At 47.2% G+C, this 22,600-nt stretch overlaps 2 protein-coding genes across 2 annotated transcripts; one reads left to right on the forward strand and one right to left on the reverse strand.

The window, feature by feature from the left end:
• The first annotated feature begins 1,428 nt into the window (after positions 1-1,428).
• LOC137355410 (peroxisomal leader peptide-processing protease-like) lies at positions 1,429-11,691 on the forward strand. Its single transcript, XM_068020445.1, has 4 exons — positions 1,429-2,729; positions 5,309-5,439; positions 10,169-10,354; positions 10,946-11,691. Exons 1-4 carry the CDS (start codon positions 1,510-1,512, stop codon positions 11,161-11,163), a joined length of 1,755 nt encoding a protein of 584 aa, XP_067876546.1. The 5' UTR covers positions 1,429-1,509; the 3' UTR covers positions 11,164-11,691.
• A 7,199-nt stretch (positions 11,692-18,890) lies between these two features.
• On the reverse strand, positions 18,891-20,381 carry ddit4 (DNA-damage-inducible transcript 4). The gene is made up of 2 exons (XM_068020446.1): positions 20,150-20,381; positions 18,891-19,822 (listed from the first exon to the last, which is right to left on the reverse strand). The coding sequence occupies exons 1-2, from the start codon at positions 20,301-20,303 to the stop codon at positions 19,341-19,343; spliced, it is 636 nt and encodes a 211-aa protein (XP_067876547.1). The 5' UTR covers positions 20,304-20,381; the 3' UTR covers positions 18,891-19,340.
• Positions 20,382-22,600: the final 2,219 nt, after the last annotated feature.

Consider the following 22,600-nt stretch of genomic DNA (forward strand, 5'->3'; position numbering starts at 1 on the left):
AAGACCAGACCCGAACTGAACCCGACACACGTCGACGGATCCCGTTGGGTTCGGGTCGGGTAGCCATGCTCTACCGCGGGTGGTCAAATGCCCCAGGTGGAGATGTCCAGGTCAAAATTTATCAACAAACACCCCCAAAACAGATTATCTGGTGATTTATCATATTGCTGTTTGTGGGATCTTGCTGTGCACACATTAGCTGCTATGTTTCCTACATTACAACAGTGCCGTGCTTCAAAAAGCACTTCATCAGTTGTGACACCCTTTAGGATGTCCAAAGGCTGTGAAAAGCAGGATATAACCACAAGTTCTTTCTGTAGCATTTGTTTAAAGTTATCTTTGCAAATGACAAACCAACCCCACCCCCCCCCCCCCCACCCCCCTGCTATTTCCTGAAGGTGGAAATGGTGGAAACATGCTAAAGATGCAAGGCACAGCTAAAACTGGTTGTTGTGGGAGAGGGACTCTCTCAGTTCTGGTGGGCTACCACAAATAAAGTGCTTTCATTCGAATGGGGATTGAACAAGTCAAATTCCATTTTGCACATGGACGTTCAAGGGTGTTACCAGTGTTTTGGGAATCATTCTCTGGAATCCTGTCCATTTTTCTGTTTTAAAAAAAAACCCAGAGCCCTGGGCTTCTCTTCACAATCCCATCCATATTTCACTCCAAATTTTGGTTACCAACTCTGGTTGAATGTATTCCTGGAGGTTTATCACATGACCTTATGTCCCACCCCCACATTCCTGTCATTGGTTGTCCAGCATGTCTATCATGGTGACCTGTCTTGCCACGCCAAATTGGCTAGCTAACAGACTCTGCATGACTTGATTGGATGATTCTTGACTGTCAATCAAACAACCATTCTTCCCGTCTGCGATATTCTTACAATTAGAATCTGTTCAAAGAAAATGGAAAATAAAATTGAAATGATCCTATTTTCTCCAGGGTGTTGCTCCCAGCTGTGTCCTGGCGATTAATCTCAACTCCTGGGGAATCCAGGACAATGCTGCAGGATTTGGAATCCTGCTCCAAATGTCTAAATTCAGTTCATGTTCCCCCTCTGCCCGAGTTTGTTACATTTGGTGCTGCACTCCCTTGTTTCACAAAGCCTGGATGCAGTGCTTGCTGCAAAATATACCATTAAGCTAGGCAATGGGTTCATGTACATTAAAAAATCAAGTGGGTTATTCAAAATTATTATTGAATGCATTGAAGAGGGAGCTAGAGAACACGAGGGAGAAAGGAATTGAAGGTTGGATGGAAGAGGCTTAAACATCAGCGTTGGATTGAATGACCTGTTTCTGTGCTGCAGACTCGATCTAAATCTGAAACTGAGTTTGAAAAGACTGGAAAATAATTTAAAGCACTGCTGCTCTTGACCCCAGTTGCTGCCATGTGATGTTAAATGCATTGCTTCCGGGTTAGCAATCAGGGTTTTTTGCAATGGTCCACAACGGTTCCTTGGGATTGTGCTGTGCTATAAATGCAGAGTGATCGCTGCTGCCCATGATTTCCCCGGAGAGCTGCAGTTGTATTGTCTCTGCAGAGCTGCGGAGCTGCAGCGGCGGGGGCCAAGTTGCAAGAGAGGAGACGCAGTCCGGGATCCCAGCGCTGTCTCTCGCTCCTGATACTCAATGGGACGAAGCGTGGAGCTGCAGCGGGCTGCTGCTGGATGGCAAGCGGGGACTCGTTCTCTGCCACGGCCAAATCTTCTTCCCTTTCCTCCAGCAGCGAGAGCAGGATCTGCGCCGCAAGCCATTCCTGCTGCCTGGGGCTTTCCACAAGGATCTACAGATCCATGTCCAGTTCCCTGCAGCCAACCTTAGGACCAAACCCAATCCTCCTCTGCCTTTAGCTCCCAACCATGCAGGAGCACTGGATGCTGAAGCAGAACCCCTCAATTCTGACTCGAATCCAAAGTTGCCTTCAGTAGCTCCTGGTCTGGTCAAGCTCCAGAGCTACAGCCAAGCTGAGATGCTGTTGGTCTTCCCCTGCCCAGAATTTCAAGCTATCTTCCAAACTTTATTCAACAAGTCAGACAAATGGCATTTCTACAGCGAGGACAAGGAACAGGAGCTGCGGTCTGAGCTGCTGGACTTGGTGTGGTTCGGCTTGCTCCGATGCCCGGGTTGGGCTGATGATGCCCTGGGAGGAGAAAATCTGCAATACGCGAGGAGTGAGTGTTTGAGGAAAGGACAGCCCCTGTTCAGTTGTGCTTCACCCTTTGCCTCTTTCTGCTCCGAGATCTTCATGAACACACTCAGTAAAGGAATCGTGAGTAATCTGGCTGGGGAGCGGAACGCAATGATTTTGACAGATGCACGCTGCCTGCCAGGGACTGAAGGAGGTGGCATTTATGTCAAGTCTCAAGATCTGTACTATTTAGTTGGTTTAATCGTGGCACCCCTTTGCTGGAAAGCCAATGAGTGGGTTGGACTGACATTGGTGTGTTCTGTGACCTGCATATTTGAGACCGTTAGAAGGATTTTGGATGGATTTGACAAAAGCTGCAAGAAGGTGTCATTTTGCTCAGTATCTGGTCACCTGCCCCTGACTAACCCAGGGAGGCACAGTTTAACTCGGCTGCTTACTGCAGTAGCTCTGCTGGAATGTGATAGAGTGTGGGGATCAGGGGTGATCGTTAGTCCCAGACTGATTCTTACATGTCGACACGTGTTAGACCAAGCTTCAGCTGTCAGAGTGAAAATACAGTCTGACTCAAACAGGTGGGAGTCTTCTGTACATGTGGAATTATGGCTTTGGCACGGTGTGTTAGAACTCTTGTTACGCCTGAGCATGTAAGACAGCCTTGTACCCTATTCCAGCAATGTGTACATCATCCGAGCTCAGCAGGGTAGCATTCTCACTCTGAGTCAGGTTGTGCGTTCAAGCCCCTGTTTATGGCTTGAGCATATCAGAGTTCATTTTAAGAGTCCACACATTTGGAAAGGACCCTCAGCAATGGGGAGTACGCGTCCGAATCTGGGTGTGTGCAGCCCATAAATTCCAACCAGTAATCAGAAAATTAAGGGCAGTATGTGCTTGCATTTTTTATTGTGGGCTGTTTTTCTACAAAACAACAGTCATTATACTTCAAAGTAATTCATGAAGCACTTTGGGACAGTTCTAAAATACATGATTATTGTTATATACTTACAACAATTACTTGTATTTATGTAGCGCCTTTAACATAGTAAAACGTCATAAATATAACAACACCAAGCCACATAAGGAACGACAGCTGACCAAAAGTTTTGCCAAAGAGGTAAGTTTTAAACAACATCTTAAAGGAGGAGAGGGGGGGCAGGGAGGCGGAGAGGTTTAAGGAGGGAATTCCAGACCTTAGGGCCCAGGCAGCTGAAAGCATGACTGCCAGTGGTGGAGCAGTTAAAATTGAGAATGCGCAAGAGGCCAGATTTGAAGTTTTTATTCATTCATGGGATGTGGGCGTCACTGGCTAGGCCAGCATTTATTGCCCATCCCTAATTGCCCTTGAGAAGGTGGTAGTGAGCTGCCTTCTTGAACCGCTGCAGTCCATGTGGGGTAGGTACACCCACAGTGCTGTTAGGAAGGGAGTTCCAGGATTTTGACCCAGCGACAGTGAAGGAACGGCGATATAGTTCCTAGTCAGGATGATGTGTGACTTGGATGGAAACTTGCAGGTGGTGGTGTTCCCATGCATTTGCTGCCCTTGTCCTTCTAGTTGGTAGAGGTCACGGGTTTGGAAGGTGCTGTCTAAGGAGCCTTGGTACGTTGCTGCAGTGCATCTTGTAGATGGTACACACTGCTGCCAGTGTGCGTCGGTGGTGGAGGGAGTGAATATTTGTCGATGGGGTGACAATCAAGTGGGCTGATTTGTCCTGGATGGTATCGAGCTTCTTAAGTGTTGTTGGAGCTGCACCCAATCCAGGCAAGTGGAGAGTATTCCATCACACTCCTGACTTGTGCCTTGTAGATGGTGGACAGGCTTTGGGGAGTCAGGTGGTGAGTTACTCGCCACAGGGTTCCTAGCCTCTGACCTGCTCTTGTACCCAAGGTATTTATATGTCTACTCTAGTTCATTTCTGATCAATGGCAGCCCCCAGGATGTTGATAGTGGGGGATTCAGCAATGATAATACCATTGAATGTCAAGGGAAGATGGTTAGATTCTCTCTTGTTGGAGACGGTCATTGCCTGGCACTTGTGTGGCGCGAATGTTACTTGCCACTTATCAGCCCAAGCCTGGATATTGTTCAGGTCTTGCTGCATTTCTACACGGACTGCTTCAGTATCTGAGGAGTCGTGCTGTGGAGATCTTCCAATGCCGGAGGAAGTTGCAGAGATAGCGAGGGCCTTGGAGGAATTTGAAAACGGGGGTGGAAGGTTATCGGGGGTAGGTGGAAATGTGGAGTAATCAGTTCAGCTGTGAACTTATTGAATGGCGGAGCAGGCCCGAAGGGCCGAGTGGCCTACTCCTAATTCGTATGTAAAATCAAGGTGTTGCTAGACCAGGAGCCAATGTAGGTCAGCAAGCACAGGAGGGATGGGTGAATAGGACTTGGTGCAAGTTGGAAAATATGGGCAGCAAAACTTTGGATGAGCTCAAGTTTATGGAGTCTGGAGGCCATCCCTTAAACAGCTGCAGCTAGCGTGGCACAATTTCTGTGTTGTGGTTAGTCTTTCGGAAACAAATCTTTCGCAGAGTTAGAGAAACAGGTACCACGAAGCCAGGAATGCTGACTGCTTGCTGGGTTACAGTTTCACAGGCATTGGAATCCCTCTGGTACCTTATCCAAGTGATCATAAATAACCAGCTAATTAGTATGGAAATGGTTCAATCATATCGTTCGCTTGTCAAAAAAGCTTATAACAAAAGTTATAACAAACATGTATAAAGTTTCAAAAGTTTATAACATTATTTTTGAGGCTGATATTAAGTTTTTTTTTCCTCCTTGACGTGTTAACTCCTTTCTGGCACTGTGTCCCAAATGGCCATCCTTCTTGTGTGAGCTTCAACAGTAAGTATAGCCAGTCCGTGTGAACAACACACTAGCGAGCCCAATCTGATCACCTTGTGCTGGTTTCTAAGTGGGCATCAGGAGCAGAACCCCTGGCCAACTCTTCCCATCCTTAATCCACCAACACTGTTGCCAATTATAGCCTCCCTACTGAGGTCAGACAACTTGGCTCAGATCAGGCTACAACCCCAGAGACTTCTGATCCTTGATTTCTCACCTTTACTGTCCTGCTAGTGATTAGACCAGTAAAGTTGGTACAGGTTGAAAATGTGTTTTCATTTAACTCTTCCCTGTGTTTACCTTCAGCTGCCTTGTGTTAAAGGGAAGAGTGTTGTTTGCTACAAAGGAGAATTCAGCCTACGATGTTGCAGTGGTGGAACTGGAAGACGACCTACCGGCTGTTGAACCACCTGCTATTGCTTCTGGGTTTAGCACAGGTAAGGAAAGGATAAGGAAGGTAAAGAGGTTTACTTAAGGAATCACAGAATTGTTACAGCACAGAAGGAAGCCATTCAGCCCTTCATGGCTGTGCTGGCTCGCCGAAAGAGCAATTTACCTAGTGCCGCACCACGCCTTCTCCCCGTAGCCCTGCACATTCTTCCTTAAATTATTAAAAATAACCTAATAGCCAGAATTTCAGAAACTATATGCTTTAGGACCAAACATTCTATGTTCTATAAATTCACTTCTTAATTAACAATTAGCATTTATTAAGTTCTCTTAATGTAGTGAGGTTTTGATTCGTTGAGGATCTGCAATAAGTGATTTTTTTTAAACATCTGTCTGATTAATTCCTTTTGCTTTGAGTTATGGAGTCACTGTCAATTTTTTTTTTTACAAATTCTTATTTATAGATCCAGTTTTTTATGGGTCTGTGAGTGTGCTGTTGAGATAATGGATTGGAAATTAGTACAAAAATCCAGCAACTAACTCACAGGCTTGCAATTAAAATGGCAATGATATGGAAACTGCTACATATTGGCTGAAGTACATGTAACACTCTCCCAGATGTGTACAGTGTCATGTTCCACACTGTTGACACACTTAGCTCCTGATTGTGAGACAGGGCGATCCGCTGAGTAAGTGCACCAGTGGGCCAGAGACAATGTGTATCTTAAAGCATGACATTGCATTGTAAGTAATGAGGGACAAAGGCATCCAGCAGGGTTTGATAAAATGTTATCTTCCTGTCACTGTCTGAGAACCCATTTATACAGGGGAGTGTTTGTTGTCTGTTAATAAATGTAAACTTTAACAGGGCAGATTGCAGCGTTTTTTTGTAAAAAGGCGTGGGATTGATTTGAGAGAAAGGTTCTGTGTGGTTAAAGCAGAGTTTGTGCTAAACCTACAATGCATATTTTTTCAGGGTGAGGAAGGTTGGTGTTGGGGAATGAAATGCTTTGAATATTTTTAACCCAGGGCTGTGTATAACACTGGCTAGGCAGAGATTACAGTTCAACTTTAGTTCAAAAATGCCATTTAGAATTGCAAATCCCAACTGCAGACTCAGCATGAAAAACTGTGACTGTCTGCTGCCGGGGTAAGAGCTGGATTTAAATACCAGCAGCCAGGTCACGGACACCAGTCCCCCTGAATCCAAATTAAAACACGGCTGTGCAAAATGGCCTTGAGTATGGAGCCCAGCAATGTACATAATGCTAGGCTGAAATCAACACCGTTATTACATTGCGTTGCATTCCCCAGCACCTCAGCTAAGTGGGCCTCCCTCTGACAGCAGTGTTACGTAGTGTAAATTACTCGCAGAACCACAAGAATGTAAGAAAGAAGAAAGACTTGAATTTCTATATAACGCCTTCCACAAACTCAGGATGTCGCAAAGTGCTTTTACAGCTTTTTGAAGTGTAGTCACTGTTGAATGAAATGCGGCAGCAAGTTTGCACACAGCAATCTCCCGCAGACAGCAGTATGATAATGACCAGATCATCTGTCAAATATTGCCCAGGACAACAGGAAGAACTGCCCTGCTCATCTTAAAATAGTGCCATGGAATATTTTACATCTACAAAGCAGCCCGCTTGAACAGTACCCCATCCACCACCTTAAACATTCACTCCCTCCATCACCGGTGCACAGTGGCATCAGTGTGTACCAGCTACAAGATGCACTGCAGCAACTCACCAAGCCTCCTTTGACAGCACCTTCCAAACCCGTGACCTCTACCACTTAGAAGGACAAGGGCAGCGGACGCATGGGAACACCACCACCTGCAAGTTCCCCTCCTTGCCACACACCATCCTGACTTGTCGTTATATATTGTCGTTCCTTCACTGTCGCTGGGTCAAAATCCTGGAACTCCCTCCCTAACAGCACTGTGGGTGTACCCACCCCTCACGGACTGCAGCGGTTCAAGAAGGCAGCTCACCACCACCTTCGCAAGGCCAGTTAGGGATGGGCAACAAATGCTGGCCTGGCCAGTGAGGTCCACATCCCATGAAAGAATAAAAAAAAACCTGAGAGGCATCAGTTTAGGGCAGCACCTACGACAGTGCAGCACTCCCTCAGTACCTTTGATTTTTGTGCTCAAGTCCTGGAATGGGACTTAAACCCACAACTTTCTCACTCAGGAGGTGAGAGTGCTACCCACTGAGGCACAGCTGACAACTAATGTAGGTTTAATTTCTGGGTTAAAGTTGCCTGTCAGAATAGAGAAAACATGGCAAAGCCAGCTTAGCTGGTTGCTCTCTCAGTCTCTGTGATAATGGGGAAGGGCCGTATACATTGTGAGACCAGCTCCCAGCGTGGACTGTGAAGAGTGGGACAACAATGACTGAGTTTGCTGACCTGGAACAGGTACTTAGAAGCTCAAAAATAAACCCACCTGATAACCAGTCATGTGCTGCATGCTGAGATCAGGCTGCTTCAGTTTCCTTGCATCTGTTAGGAAGGGGATTTTCTTCCTGTCATCCCATGTGGGATGCTGTTGTTTGCTGATAGCACTGTCACCTTCCGAAGGTTGTTAGTTCAAATCCCACTCCAGGACTTGAGCACAAATTTGTGATTAACTCCAGGGCAGCAGCTGAGGGAGTGCTGCACTGTTGCTGGTGCTGATGTTTTAACGAGGTGCCCTAATTAACACCAAAAACAGGTAAACTGCTTGTTTATCGTGCTTCTTTGCATGGGATCCTGCTGTGTTCATATGGGCTGCTTTTGGTTCTTGTACACGTTTCAAACAACTTCACTGCGTGTGAAGTGTTTTGAGATTTTTTTTAACGATGAAGCACTGTATGAACGCAAAGCTCTCCTTTCGCTAGATACTATCTCGCTAAGCAAGCTCTGTCTATTGTATGAATGGGAAATAATGTTACACAATGAGATAATACTTGGGTTAAAGGTAATTAGACTGGCGGAAGATGGGATCTGGTGTTTCTGTTTACATAAACGATTAGGATTTGGGAATCAAAAGTACAATTTCAAAATTTGCAGATGACACCAAATTGGGGGACATGTGGGGGAGGGGGGGGGTATAGTTAAAACTGAAGAAGAATGCGACAAAATACAAAACAACGTTAATAAACTTGTGGAATAAGTTTGTAAATGGTAAATTAATTTCAATATAGATAAGTGTGAGGTGATACATTTTGGTAGGAGTAAGGAGATCACGTACTCCTTGGGGAAACAAGAATATAAATGGGGCAGAGGAACAAAGGATCACAGCATCACAGAATAATACAGTGCAGAAGAGGCCCATCGAGTCTGCACCGATGCATTAAAGACACCTGACCTGTCTACCTAATCCCATTTGCCAGCACTTGGCCCATTGCCTTGAATGTTATGACGTGCTAAGTGCTCATCCAGGTACTTTTTAAAGGATGTGAGGCAACCTGCCTCTACCACCCTCCCAGGCAGGGCATTCCAGACCGTCACCACCCTCTGGGTAAAAAAGTTCTTCCTCAAATCCCCCTTAAACCTCCCGCCCCTCACCTTAAACTTGTGACCCCTCGTAACTGACCCTTCAACTAAGGGGAACAGCTGCTCCCTTTCCACCCTGTCCATCCCCCTCATAATCTTGTACACCTCGATCAGGTCACCCCTCAGTCTTCTCTGCTCCAGCGAAAACAACCCAAGCCTATCCAACCTCTCTTCATAGCTTAAATGTTCCATCCCAGGTAATAGGACACATTTAGAAATCTTTTAACAGTAATACTGCAGGTTAACAAGGCCATAAAAAAGGGCAAACCATACTCCGGGATCCTTTCTAGAGGAACAGAATTTAAAAAGTAGAGAAATTATGTTAAACTTGTACCGAACTTTGGTTAGAGCATGCTTAATTCTGGTCTCCATATTATAAAAAAGGATATAGATGAACTGGAGAAGGCGCAGAAATAATTTACAAGGATGATATCAGAGCTGTGAGTTTATAACTACCAGGAAAAATTAAACAGACTGGTGGTTATCAGATAGTCTGCCTAAGATTTAATTCCATTGACTGCAGTGACTCTGAATATCAGCCCCTGCTTAGAACTGGCGGCTGGGCTGATACCGTCCGTTTCACTCCACCGGCCGAGACACATTTCTAGCCTTGAGGTTCTTTTCTCTGGAAAAGAGAAGGCTGAGGGGGTGACCAAACAAAGGTCTTTAAAATTATGTGAGGGGGGTTGATCTGGTCGCTGTCGGGGAGCTGTTTCCACTTGTGGGTAAAATCCAAAAGTAGCTGAGGGAGTGCTGCACGGTCTGAGGTGCCAGTATTTGGATGAAATGTTAAACCGAGTTTTGTCTACCTGTTCTACTGGTTCAAGTAGAATCAAAGATCCCACGGCATTTTTTAACTAAAATGTCAACAAAATGTCAAATGGTCCATAGCGTCAGTACGTGCAGCGCCAGTATAATTTTCAGGAAGTCCACTGCATTTTTATTACTGTCCGAGCTCCTGTCATAAGTATAAGATAGTCACTAATAAATCCAATAAAAAATTCAGCAGAAACTTGCTACCACAGGGGGTGGTTGAGGTGACTAGTGTAGATGCATTTAAGGGGAGGCTAGATAAGCATATGATGGAAAAAGGAATAAAGGGTTATGCTGATTGGGTGTGGTAAAACAGGGTGGGAGGATTCATGTGGAGTATGAACCAGTTGGGCTGAATGGCCTGTTTTTGTACTATGAATTCAATGCAATGCCTTCAGTGAAGATGTGTCTCTTTGCCAACAGGAGAGGATGTCTGTGTCATTGGCTACGGGGTGTTTGGCCACACCTGTGGGCCGTCAGTGACAGCTGGGATTCTATCTGCTGTCATCACTGTGGACAACCAGCCTGTGATGCTGCAGACAACCTGTGGAGTTCACGCTGGGGCCAGTGGTGGGCCTGTCATCAGAACAAGCAATGGAGAGTTGCTGGGTAGGTTGGATGTCATCGCCTAATGGTCGGAGTTTGTAGAGGACACCTTTGAATGAACTATTTGAAGCAGAATGCAAGTGTTTTTCCCGGTGTCTTGCCCAATATTTATTCCTCAATCAACATCATTTAAAAAAGTTCTGAAGAAGGGTCACCGACCTGAAACGTTAACTCTGCTTCTCTCTCCACAGATGCTGCCAGACCTGCTGAGTACTTCCAGCGTTTCTTGTTTTTATTTCAGATTTCCAGCATCCGCAGTATTTTGCTTTTATTAAAAAAAGATTATCTATTCATTTCTGTTTGTGAGATCTTGCTGTGTGCAAATTGGCTGCTGCATTTCCTACATTACAACAGTGTCCACACTTCCGAAGTACTTCCTTGGCTGTAAAGTGCTGAGGTTGTGTCAGTCTTTTATTTTTTCTTAAGTAGTTAATGCCAGGTTACCCCCTAGTTCTGCAGTACCACCATTCTCCTCCTTGCCTCCCGTGTTGGAAGTTTTTGCTGTTTTTGTGCTAATGGCATCTTTAACATTTCTGCTTCATTTAAATGTAGAAGCATCGTTCAGTGTCAAACTTATGTCATCTTTCCATACAGGGATTGTATCCAGCAATGCCCGAAACAACAGTGCAGGAGCCACCTATCCCCACCTAAACTTCAGCCTTCCTATCACAGTGCTGCAGCCTCTGCTTTCTGCCTACAACCAGACGAGGGACGTTGGGGTTTTTGAGGGCCTAAACAAAGCCAGCGATCGACTGCGTGCACTTTGGAGACTCCAGGGCAGCTTCTCATCCTCTCCAAAGAGCAAACTGTAACTGAGAGGTCACGGAGGATTTAGGTTTGACCTCTCGTTGTAGGTCCCAGAAACTGTTGGGAGATTAATTCAATAGAGTTGAAAATGACAGGAGTTCACTGGCTCCTTTATATAATGATCTGGAATATACTTGAACTCAATATTCATAGATACCCTGATCTAAGTTAAACAGGTCCCTAAATCTTAAATCTAAGAAACAGAGGAATAATTACAAGGCAGTATTCTCATCCTCGATGCTAGGATGATGATTATAAACTGCTTGCACTTTGTGTTCTTGGTGTTCAGTGTGACTTGAATCCTTCAAAAAGATTGTTGCTTGGGCTCTGAATATTTTGCATAAAATGCTGCCATCTAGCTCTGTTGAGAGCAATCTACCATTGTAACTTTGGCTGGCATAACGAAATAAAACATTCCTTCTAATCACATGACAGTGAGCATAATCCCAGTTATATCAGGAATTACAGAAGATTGTGAACCTCTAACAATCTGATTAAAACAAGTGAAACTGAATAAATGTCACCAAATAGTTTTCTGTCCATATGTCCTGGCTTCCTATAACTCTTTCAGGAGGTGATAGATATGGTTGATGGGGGAAATGCAGTGGATGTGGTGCACGAAGCCTCAGAAAGCCTTTGACAAGGTATCACACAATGGAGAAAATTAAGGTGTATGGAGGGTAGCAAATTAGATTGAAAGCTAGTCAGTAGGGAACCAATCTTGAACCAATCCAATAGGAAGGATCAGCCATGGCTACCATCATAATTGGAAGCAGGTTGCCTGCTGCGTGATAGAAACTTACCAGCACAGAAGGAGGCCATTCAACCCATCTTGCCTGTGCTGGCTTGGCACAGCTGATGGTGTTCTTATCTCTGAATCAGGTGTTTGGTTCACACCATAGACTTGAGCACATATCCAGGCTGGCACTCCAAAGCAATGCTGAGGGAGTGCTGCACTGTCTCAAATGCCAGTATTTGGATGAAATGTTAAACTGAGGTTTGTCTACCTGTTCTACTGGCTGAAGTGGAAATCAAAGACCCCACGGCATTTTTTTAACAAGAGCAGGTAATTTGCCTGCTGATCCAGACAACAAAATGTCATGTGGTCTATAGCATCGGTACGTGCAGCACCAGTATAATTTTCAGGTAGTCCACTGTATTTTTATTACTGTCCGAGCTCCCAGCTGTATTATTCCTCCCTCAACTGAGCACCATCATGGCTGCTCACCTCATTGTTACTGGGGCATCTTATAATGGCTATACTTCAAAAATGTTATTGCACGTTGAGGTGTTTATAAGCTTTCAAGCTTCCAAGAGATTCCTGGGATGAGGGAATTGTCGTATTAGGAGAGTTTGAGTAGACCACATCCATATTCCCTGGAACTTAGAAGAATGAGAGGTGATCTCATTGAAACATCTTAAAATTCTTAAAGGACTTGACCGGGTAGATGCTGGGAGGCCGTTTTCCCTGTCCGGGGAGTCTAGAGCTAGGCGGGGTCACAGTCTCAGATTAAGGGGTTGTCCGTTTAGGATTGAGATGAGGAGAAATGTCTTCATTCAGAGGGTTGTGTATCTTTGGAATTCTCTACCTCAGAGAGCTGCGTATGTTCAGTCATTCAATATATTCAAGATGGTGATCAATAGATTTTTGGATACTAAGGCAATTAAGGGATATGGGGATAGTGTGGGAAAATGGAATTAGAAGATCAACCATGATCTTATTGAATGATTGAGCAGGCTCAATGGGCCAAATGGCCTCCTTGGCTCCTGTTTCTTATGTGAAGTGTTCTGAGACATGGTGCTAAATAACTTAAGTTTTCTTGCAGCTTGAGATAAACTAAGGGGAAAATAATCTACTCTTGATTCAAAGTTGCTCAATTCAAATTATTGGATACTTCCATTTATTTGGCATTAAGAAAACAACTTTGAATTACTTGGAACAGAAGTAATTCCTCTATCAATACCTTTGGATCTTAGCCAGAAGTTGGATTTGGTGTTCACTTTATTTTTGAAATGTTTCAAAGAAATTCAGTGTCCCAAAAACCCTGCCATATAGTCCCAATGGGTGATCAGTAAATGTGCCAGCCAATGTGATACTGCCCTATACATGGTACAAGACCCTAGATTCAGTCCACCAATTCGCTAGATTACCAACATTTGGCCACAACCCCACAGGCTATGGTCAAACTGCTGATGATGTCTTGTCTGTATCATTTGGTGATTTAGCAGGCACTGCCTTCCCCCACTGTCAGGGAAGTTTCTCATTTGGGTATTAGCAGAACACTGTTTTAGAACAGCTGGTTCCTTCTTAACAGAAAGTTTAGCATACATTACCTATCCACAGAAACCATATTGTCAGGAGACCCAAACTAACCAATTAGATGATCCCTAGACTCACAACAGCAACAACGTTTGGACCAATGATTCACTTCCTATCTTTGATAAGATGGCATATGGTCTATGCAGCCAACATACGCAGCATAATTTTCAAGGCACTATTCAAACTATCCAAGCTCCTAGCTGTATTATTTATCTGCCTGAAGTTCCACAATTGTGGGAAATATTGGATAGAATATTCAAGGAGCAGCAAAAGGTGATTGTAATTTCACTAATTTGGTTGTACCTATGCTGTGGTCATTAGGAGCCCAACTATTCATACTTTTTTCAATGTTCTTTTCCTTTGCCCTCTTCAACCACACCCACATGGCCATTATTGAGCCTGGACAACATACATTCATATAGCACTGTTAACATAGTAAAACAGTCCAAGGCACTTCACAGGAGCAATCAGTTTGACACTGAGCCACATAAGGAGATATCAGGAGGGGTGACCAAAAGCTTGGTCAATGAATGCAACTGGGCTAGGGACTTATTGATGAGCTAGATGCCATGACCACCCTATGTACATTTTGCAGTAGAGGGTGTAGTCACTAGGAGTGGGTACAGTGACTGATTTCCTTTCCTTACCTCAGAGCTACAATCACAGTAACCTCCACACACATATCAATACTACTCACTGCATGCAATGTAGCCTCTTGCTAAACTGCTTGGGATTATTTTACAAAAATTGTTTTTATGGAAGTTCCCATAAACTTGAGTTTTATTTGTTTTTATATTAACATGACTTTGTTCTAAGAGACTGGGTTGGCCTGGTGCAGGTTTATGAATAATCCACACAACTATTTCAAGTTAACGACCTGGGAAAAAATGCAATATCTTCATAAAAATCAAACAGCTGTTCTCAATGAAAAGTTAAAGGAGGTACTGGTACAATTCTCTGGAGAGAAGTGTCTTGAGCTCACTTGAACAATATTTTACTTGATGCATTAGCCCTTCTACAGAAAATCTTTCCCTACACACAGTGGTTTCTAGGTGGCTATAGTTTCTGGTGGTACTTTTCAATTGTGCTGGTTTGAGGGTAAACTACAGCCCATCCCCTTTCCATATCTACTGTATACTGTTCTTAAATCAGATACTGTACTTTTCAATTGTGCTGGTTTGAGGGTAAACTACAGCCCATCCCTTTTCCATATCTACTGTATACTGTTCTTAAATCAGATACTGGCCAGCACTGAAGGCAACAAACCCACTAACAGTTCCCAAGAACCACCAGAGACTGGGTCTACATAACTTGCATTTATATAGTACCTTTAATGTTGTAAAATATCCTAAGGTGCTTCACAGGAGATTGATCAAACACAAATTAACACTGAGCCAAATGAGACATTAGGGTATGTGACCCACAGCTTGGCCACAGAGATTTTAAGGAGGGCTTTAAAAGTATGAAATGGAGGCAGAGGAGTTTAGGGAAGGAACTGCAGAGCTTGTGGCCTAGATGGCTGAAGAACTAAACTAGAAGAAGCTAGGTCAGGCAGTTTATATTTAAGGGAAGGCATCAGCAAAAGAACTGTAGACAAGCCAACAACTGTAGATTTACTTTATGCTGCTCAGTTTAATCAGCATCAGACTCTACCCATTACTTTTTGGGGGATTTTCAACTCAAGCAATTGGTCTGAACTGTTGGAGCAGTTTCACACAACAGCCATTATCCAGCACCTCAGAGGGCATTCTTAATCTGGGCATCTAAACAATTTGCAGCCTCTAACATTGGCAAGTATCACAGCAAATCCATTCCTACCCAGATTAATGGCTCCCAAACTGCAATCAGCTAACTCAGTTTAGACCTTAAAACATGAACTCAATTTTAACTGTTGGGTTGGGGGATGGTGTGTTTGTGATGGTAGTTGAGGGAGAGTGCCAGTCCAAGGGTCCAGAGTGGTGGTTCGTGGGAACTGTTGATTTGTGAGCCTCAATTACTTATTCCAGACCAACTCCTGTCAGAACCTGAGGAATTCAAGTGGCTTGTCATTGAGGTCCTGCAAGAAGGATCCCTTGCACAAGATGTCAATTGCCAAACTCTGGAATCCCCATTAAGGAATATTGGGGCTGGAGATGGTTTAAAAAAAAGCCTAGGGCAGGCCCAGTCTGAGATTACCTTGTGGGGCTCAGAACATTCCCGCTCCTATCACACAACCAAATTTGCCTCGGTTTGTGACAAGCTTGGCCTTCTGGCAAATCCAACACTTAAATCACCTGCTCAGGGCTTAAGTGTCATCAATGCCTGCAATTTTAGATTGCACGTTCCATTAGTACCCAAACCTCGTCAGCCAGATTGGGGGTGGAGAAGAGAGGAGGTGGGGGGGGTGGAGAAGAGAGGGGGGGGGTGGAGAAGAGAGGGGGGGGGTGGAGAAGAGAGGGGGGGGGTGGAGAAGAGAGGGGGGGGGTGGAGAAGAGAGGGGGGGGGTGGAGAAGAGAGGGGGGGGGTGGAGAAGAGAGGGGGGGGGTGGAGAAGAGAGGGGGGGGGTGGAGAAGAGAGGGGGGGGGTGGAGAAGAGAGGGGGGGGGTGGAGAAGAGAGGGGGGGGGTGGAGAAGAGAGGGGGGGGGTGGAGAAGAGAGGGGGGGGGTGGAGAAGAGAGGGGGGGGGTGGAGAAGAGAGGGGGGGGGTGGAGAAGAGAGGGGGGGGTGGAGAAGAGAGGGGGGGGGTGGAGAAGAGAGGGGGGGGGTGGAGAAGAGAGGGGGGGGGTGGAGAAGAGAGGGGGGGGTGGAGAAGAGAGGGGGGGGTGGAGAAGAGAGGGGGGGGGTGGAGAAGAGAGGGGGGGGGTGGAGAAGAGAGGGGGGGGGTGGAGAAGAGAGGGGGGGGGTGGAGAAGAGAGGGGGGGGGTGGAGAAGAGAGGGGGGGGGTGGAGAAGAGAGGGGGGGGGTGGAGAAGAGAGGGGGGGGGTGGAGAAGAGAGGGGGGGGGTGGAGAAGAGAGGGGGGGGGTGGAGAAGAGAGGGGGGGGGTGGAGAAGAGAGGGGGGGGGTGGAGAAGAGAGGGGGGGGGTGGAGAAGAGAGGGGGGGGGTGGAGAAGAGAGGGGGGGGGTGGAGAAGAGAGGGGGGGGGTGGAGAAGAGAGGGGGGGGGTGGAGAAGAGAGGGGGGGGGTGGAGAAGAGAGGGGGGGGGGTGAAGAGAGGGGGGGGGGTGAAGAGAGGGGGGGGGGTGAAGAGAGGGGGGGGGGAGAAGAGAGGGGGGGGGGAGAAGAGAGGGGGGGGGGAGAAGAGAGGGGGGGGGGAGAAGAGAGGGGGGGGGGAGAAGAGAGGGGGGGGGGAGAAGAGAGGGGGGGGGGAGAAGAGAGGGGGGGGGGAGAAGAGAGGGGGGGGGGAGAAGAGAGGGGGGGGGAGAAGAGAGGGGGGGGGAGAAGAGAGGGGGGGGGGAGAAGAGAGGGGGGGGGGGGAGAAGAGAGGGGGGGGGGGAGAAGAGAGGGGGGGGGGGAGAAGAGAGGGGGGGGGGGAGAAGAGAGGGGGGGGGGGAGAAGAGAGGGGGGGGGGGAGAAGAGAGGGGGGGGGGGAGAAGAGAGGGGGGGGGGGAGAAGAGAGGGGGGGGGGGGAGAAGAGAGGGGGGGGGGGAGAAGAGAGGGGGGGGGGGAGAAGAGAGGGGGGGGGGGAGAAGAGAGGGGGGGGGGGAGAAGAGAGGGGGGGGGGGAGAAGAGAGGGGGGGGGGAGAAGAGAGGGGGGGGGAGAAGAGAGGGGGGGGGGAGAAGAGAGGGGGGGGGGAGAAGAGAGGGGGGGGGGAGAAGAGAGGGGGGGGGGAGAAGAGAGGGGGGGGGGAAGAGAGGGGGGGGGGAAGAGAGGGGGGGGGGAAGAGAGGGGGGGGGGAAGAGAGGGGGGGGGAAGAGAGGGGGGGGGAAGAGAGGGGGGGGGAAGAGAGGGGGGGGGAAGAGAGGGGGGGGGAAGAGAGGGGGGGGGGGAGAAGAGAGGGGGGGGGGGAGAAGAGAGGGGGGGGGGGAGAAGAGAGGGGGGGGGGGAGAAGAGAGGGGGGGGGGGAGAAGAGAGGGGGGGGGGAGAAGAGAGGGGGGGGGGGGAGAAGAGAGGGGGGGGGGGAGAAGAGAGGGGGGGGGGGAGAAGAGAGGGGGGGGGGGGAGAAGAGAGGGGGGGGGGGAGAAGAGAGGGGGGGGGGGAGAAGAGAGGGGGGGGGGAGAAGAGAGGGGGGGGGGAGAAGAGAGGGGGGGGGGAGAAGAGAGGGGGGGGGGAGAAGAGAGGGGGGGGGGAGAAGAGAGGGGGGGGGGAGAAGAGAGGGGGGGGGGGAGAAGAGAGGGGGGGGGGAGAAGAGAGGGGGGGGGGAGAAGAGAGGGGGGGGGGAGAAGAGAGGGGGGGGGGGGGAGAAGAGAGGGGGGGGGGGGAGAAGAGAGGGGTGTGATTTGGGTGTGATTCTTAGAATAAAACCTGGTACAAAGTAAAGGGTCTCTCCCAGTATGAAGGTATCCCAGATGACTAGTCCTGCCATAACAACTTTAATCCCTGAAGCAGGACCTCAGTCCCAAAGAGTCAACCTGAAACAGACTCTTCAAATACTGCCAGACCTACTGAGTATTTCCAAAATTGCCTTTTTAAAAACTGTTAAACAGCTCACTTGAAAGATCAGATCCTCTAATGCAACATCAGCCCATAGTGTTCTGAGGCTTGGCCTCAACAGTATCCAGCCCAAACTCTACAAACAGCTCAAGCCCTTGGGGATGTCATCTACCTAACAGCATCCATCCCAATAATACAATTCTGGGATTATTTTGCAAAATATAGAATATCCTACATAAACTTCCCAGCAAAGAGATGGGGAACACATCACATTCCATTCCTTGTCACCACAGAGGCATGCACCAGGTTAAATTTACATGACCCATTTCAGCCAATGCTCAGACCCTCTGGTAGCTTGGGATAATAGAGGTGGGGGGGTGGGGGAGTCAGTGTGGCAACATTGAAGAAACTTCAAATTGCTGAAGGCAATATGTAAATTAGCAAGTGTTACAGCCACAGACAGTTTGTTTATGCTAATGAGAAAACTGGTTTCTCCTGTCTGAGAAAAAAAAAGGAGATATTACATCAGAATGGCTCAACAATTATCATAAGTAAATGCTGCAAGGATGTAGTTCAGAATCAAGTGAGACCAGTCAAAAATCACCCTGGAATTTCTAAATCCCTTATGCTCAAAACACTGACCCTGCAATTTAGAGACAGGTCCAGAGCTTACAATTCTTAATCTGAACCAAGTGTCCAGCCCCAGGAATAGGTCTACACAAAAAGTTACCATACCCTCTGTACTGTTAGTCAATCAAGTCAGGGAATTTTCTGAGCACTTGATGCTATGTCAACACCATTACTGAATGATACCATGTTAAACAATGAAAAAAAATAAGCAAATTTCAAGAGATTATTTTATTTAGAGTACAAATATTGAACACAAAAGTATCAAAAAGGTATAGGAATTAATATGCAAATCAATTTGAGTCCTACTAGTAGGCTGCCCGGCAGACCTACTGTCCCCTAGCTGGGGGAAATTGACTTGTGAACACACTTTAGCACCATGTCTGTAACTGAAGTTCTGACTGAGAGATAACAAATAGCCCCTGTACAGTACAGAACTAGCTCCCTATAAACACTGCACTTACTGCTCTGCTTCAAGAAAGGGCAACTTGTGGACAAGTTCCCACCCATTAACTTAGTTCTGAGCTGGTGTGCAGGTTTAAACTTGGTTAATGAATGACCTTTTTTTCCTGGGATCAGATCTTTCAGCCCTGGTGGGACCTTACCCCTCCCCTACACAGTGGCTCTTGACATATCCTAGTTTCAGTGTCCATCTGCTCCATCATCTCAACATTCCTCAATGAACACCGCAGTCGAGCTGTACAGTTTTCTCTTAATGATTCGGAATCTAGGGCTGAGTCGAAGTGCTTGTCTGTACCCGGGGGTGAACGAGGGCCCCGAACGCAAGAGGTCCTGGATCTTGGGCCACAGGCCCGCTTCCAATCTCAGCACCAGGGTGAGCTCGAAGGTGGGCGGCAGGCTGCTGTCCACCACGATCCGATCCACGTCCTTGCACACGTCGCGCTCCTCCACGTTCAGGTGCAGCACGGCTCCCCGCAGCCCGCAGGGCTCGCTGGCCGCCAGCCGCAGCAGCTCCTCGGCCACCTGGGCGGTCAGCTGGTCCGGGATCAGCAGCTTGAAGCAGCGGAGGGCCCGGTGCTTGGCCGCGGACAGGCTCTGCTCGATCAGCTGCATCACATCTGCGCAGAGAAACTCCTCAAAGGGGTCGTCAATGACAGAGTCACTGTCTGATTCCAAACTCCCGTAATCTGGAGACAGAGAGAGAGAGAGAAAGGCATTAAAAATAAATCAGGACTCAAATAGAATTAAGAAAAATCAACAAGGAATGAGTGGGATATTGAAGTGTGTACTTAACAGGAGAATTAGACCAGGAATTAACACAAGGGGGAATTATGAATATGACATTAACACTAAACAAGACTGATGCAATAGAAACTTTGAAGGTAAATGAGACTTCAAAAGCAAAGTTTAACTCAAATTCAATAAAACAGATTAAAGTGAGAACAGATGAAACACCAGTTAAAGAGTGTGTTTAAAGGGTTTGGAAAGGCCCAGTGATGCTCCAGGACACTCACCGCTGTCTGAGTCTATTCCAGGCTCTGTGTACCGGGACTCTGCTTGCTGCAGCTGCGGGGAGCCGCCGGCCAGGTCAGCGATCCTCTGCAGCAGCTTGCCCCAGGAGGTGGGAGGCAGTGGGGGCGGAGGAGCCACAGCACGTCCGTGACACATCCTCCGTCGCTGGGAAGCAGCTGAATAGTAAAGAAACCTAACACCCGTCTAAAGCGCCCGGCTCCTAAACAGAGGAGGCGAAGGAGCCCCATTCTTTATATAGCCCCCGCCCGTGGCCGCGCCCCTCGCCGTGGCCACGCCCTCAATTCCATATTAGGAGCCGAGCTCCATCTGCGGGCAGCAGCTCGCGTCATGGAAGCCGGCGGCTCAGCCAATCAGCGCACGGTGCACGTTCCTCACGTTCCAAAGCCCGACCTCGGCCCCACGGCAGAGCTCGGCGCCTGCGCAGAGGAGCCTGTTTGTGTCTTAGGACAAGTTGTTCTGGAACGTGTAACCGAGCACAGGAAATACTCAGTGGCTTTAAACAGCATCTGTGCAGAAAGGAAAAACATGATTTTTAAAAAACGTTTGAGGTTCTAACCTTTCCTTTCCGTACAGGTGCTGGCTGAGTGTTTGCAATGTTTAATTTTGTTTCGGATTTCCAGCATCTGCACTGTTGGTGCAGTTTGTTCTGGGCTGGGAGCCAGATAGAACAGTGGCACGGTGCCAGCAAGGGAAGGCTTGTGTTCGGCACGTCATTAATCAGTACAGTATGCTCTCCCTTGGGGAGGGGAGGGGGAGGGTGGTTACAGAAATCTTCACAACATAATCTGCATGGTAATGTCAAAGTGATGCAAAGCAGATGTGCAGAAGCAGTGGGGGAAGGGGAGAGGTTGATTTGCAATTTTTAGATTTAGCCTTTTACTCTCCGCTCCGCCATCCCCCCACCCTCTAAAGGCAAAATGTTGCTAGCCTCCACCATCTGTTCTAATAGGCTCTGCAACTGAGTTGTATTTTAACATCAGTTTAGATTTGTCATTCAGAGACGCTGCAAGTCATTTATCACTGCATTATAAAAGCATTGGGTGCAACGATTTTGTTAGAAATACAATGACTGTGATGGAGACAGAGTTGCCAGTTATTTTGCCACAGCAAAAATGTACCAGTAGAAATGAAATGGATGGCTGGTTAAATCTGTTTTTATTGGGGTTAGTTGTGGAAGGAATGTTGGCCAAAAGGAAGAATTCCCTGCTCTTCCAATAGTGCCATAGGATTTTTAACATTTGTTTATGCCAGGAACAGGCAGATGGCACCTCGGTTTATTATCTTAACAACAGCAACAGCATGCAATTACGTAGTACATTTAAAATAGAAAAATGTCCCAAGGTACTTCACGGAGGCGTAATCAAGATTTTGCAAAGGCAGAGAGGTAGAAGGATGTCAGGAGGGATGACCACAAGATTCATCAAAGACATGGGTTTTAAGGCAATTTTTTAAATGTCAGCTGTAGTCCAGTCGGAAGCACTCTTGCCTGTGAGTTAGAAGATCATAAGTTCAAAATCCTATGCCAGGGTCTCAAATCTAGCCTGATACCCCAAGGTGATACAGAGGGAGTGCTGCACTGTCAGAGGTCTTGTCTTTTGATGTGATGTTAAAACTGAGGCCCTGTTCTACCTCCAAGTAGAAGTAAATGATCCCATGGTACTATTGCAAAGGAGAGCAAGGTTGTTCTCCCCAGTGCCCTGTTCAATATATATCCTTCACTCAACAGCACCAAACAGTAACATTACTTGGTCATCATTACATTGCTGTTTGAAGCTTGCTGTGTGCAAATTGGCTGCTGCGTTTTCTACATTATAACAGTCATTACACTTCAAAAACAAAGTGCTTTGGGATGTCCCGAGGTCATGAAAGGTCCTATATAAATGCAAGTTTTTCCTCTTAAAGGAGGCGAGATGGAGGAGCTTCAGCAAAGAATTCTAGAGTGTGGAGCCTCGGCTTCTGAAAGCACGGCTATCAATGGTAGAGCAAAGTGAGGGATGATGCACAAAAGTGGGAAGGACAGAGAGTTTGGGGGAAGGATTGTTGGTCTGGTGAAAGTTAGAGATAAAGCAGGCTGATTCAATAAAGAAATTTAAATATGAAGATGTGAATTTTAAATTGGAATTATTGAGGCCCCAGGTGCCAGTATCAGTCAGTGAAGACAGGAGTGATAGGTGTGGAATACCAGTGGCAGAGTTTACAATGAGCTGAAATTTACGGAGGATTGGAGGCCAGTCAGGAGAGCATTGGCATAGTCAAGTCTGGAGATGACAAAAGTATGTTTGAGTGTTTCCGTGTCTGAGGCAGGGGCAAAGTTATGTGGGTGGAAGTAGATGGCCATTGCGAGGGAGATGATATGGGGTCATAAGCTCAGCTTCGGGCCAAATAGGATGTCATGGTTACAAATAATCTGATTCAGCCTGAGACAGTGGCCA

The sequence above is a fragment of the Heterodontus francisci genome, chromosome 42 (assembly GCF_036365525.1).
Source record: "Heterodontus francisci isolate sHetFra1 chromosome 42, sHetFra1.hap1, whole genome shotgun sequence".
Taxonomy (NCBI): domain Eukaryota; kingdom Metazoa; phylum Chordata; class Chondrichthyes; order Heterodontiformes; family Heterodontidae; genus Heterodontus; species Heterodontus francisci.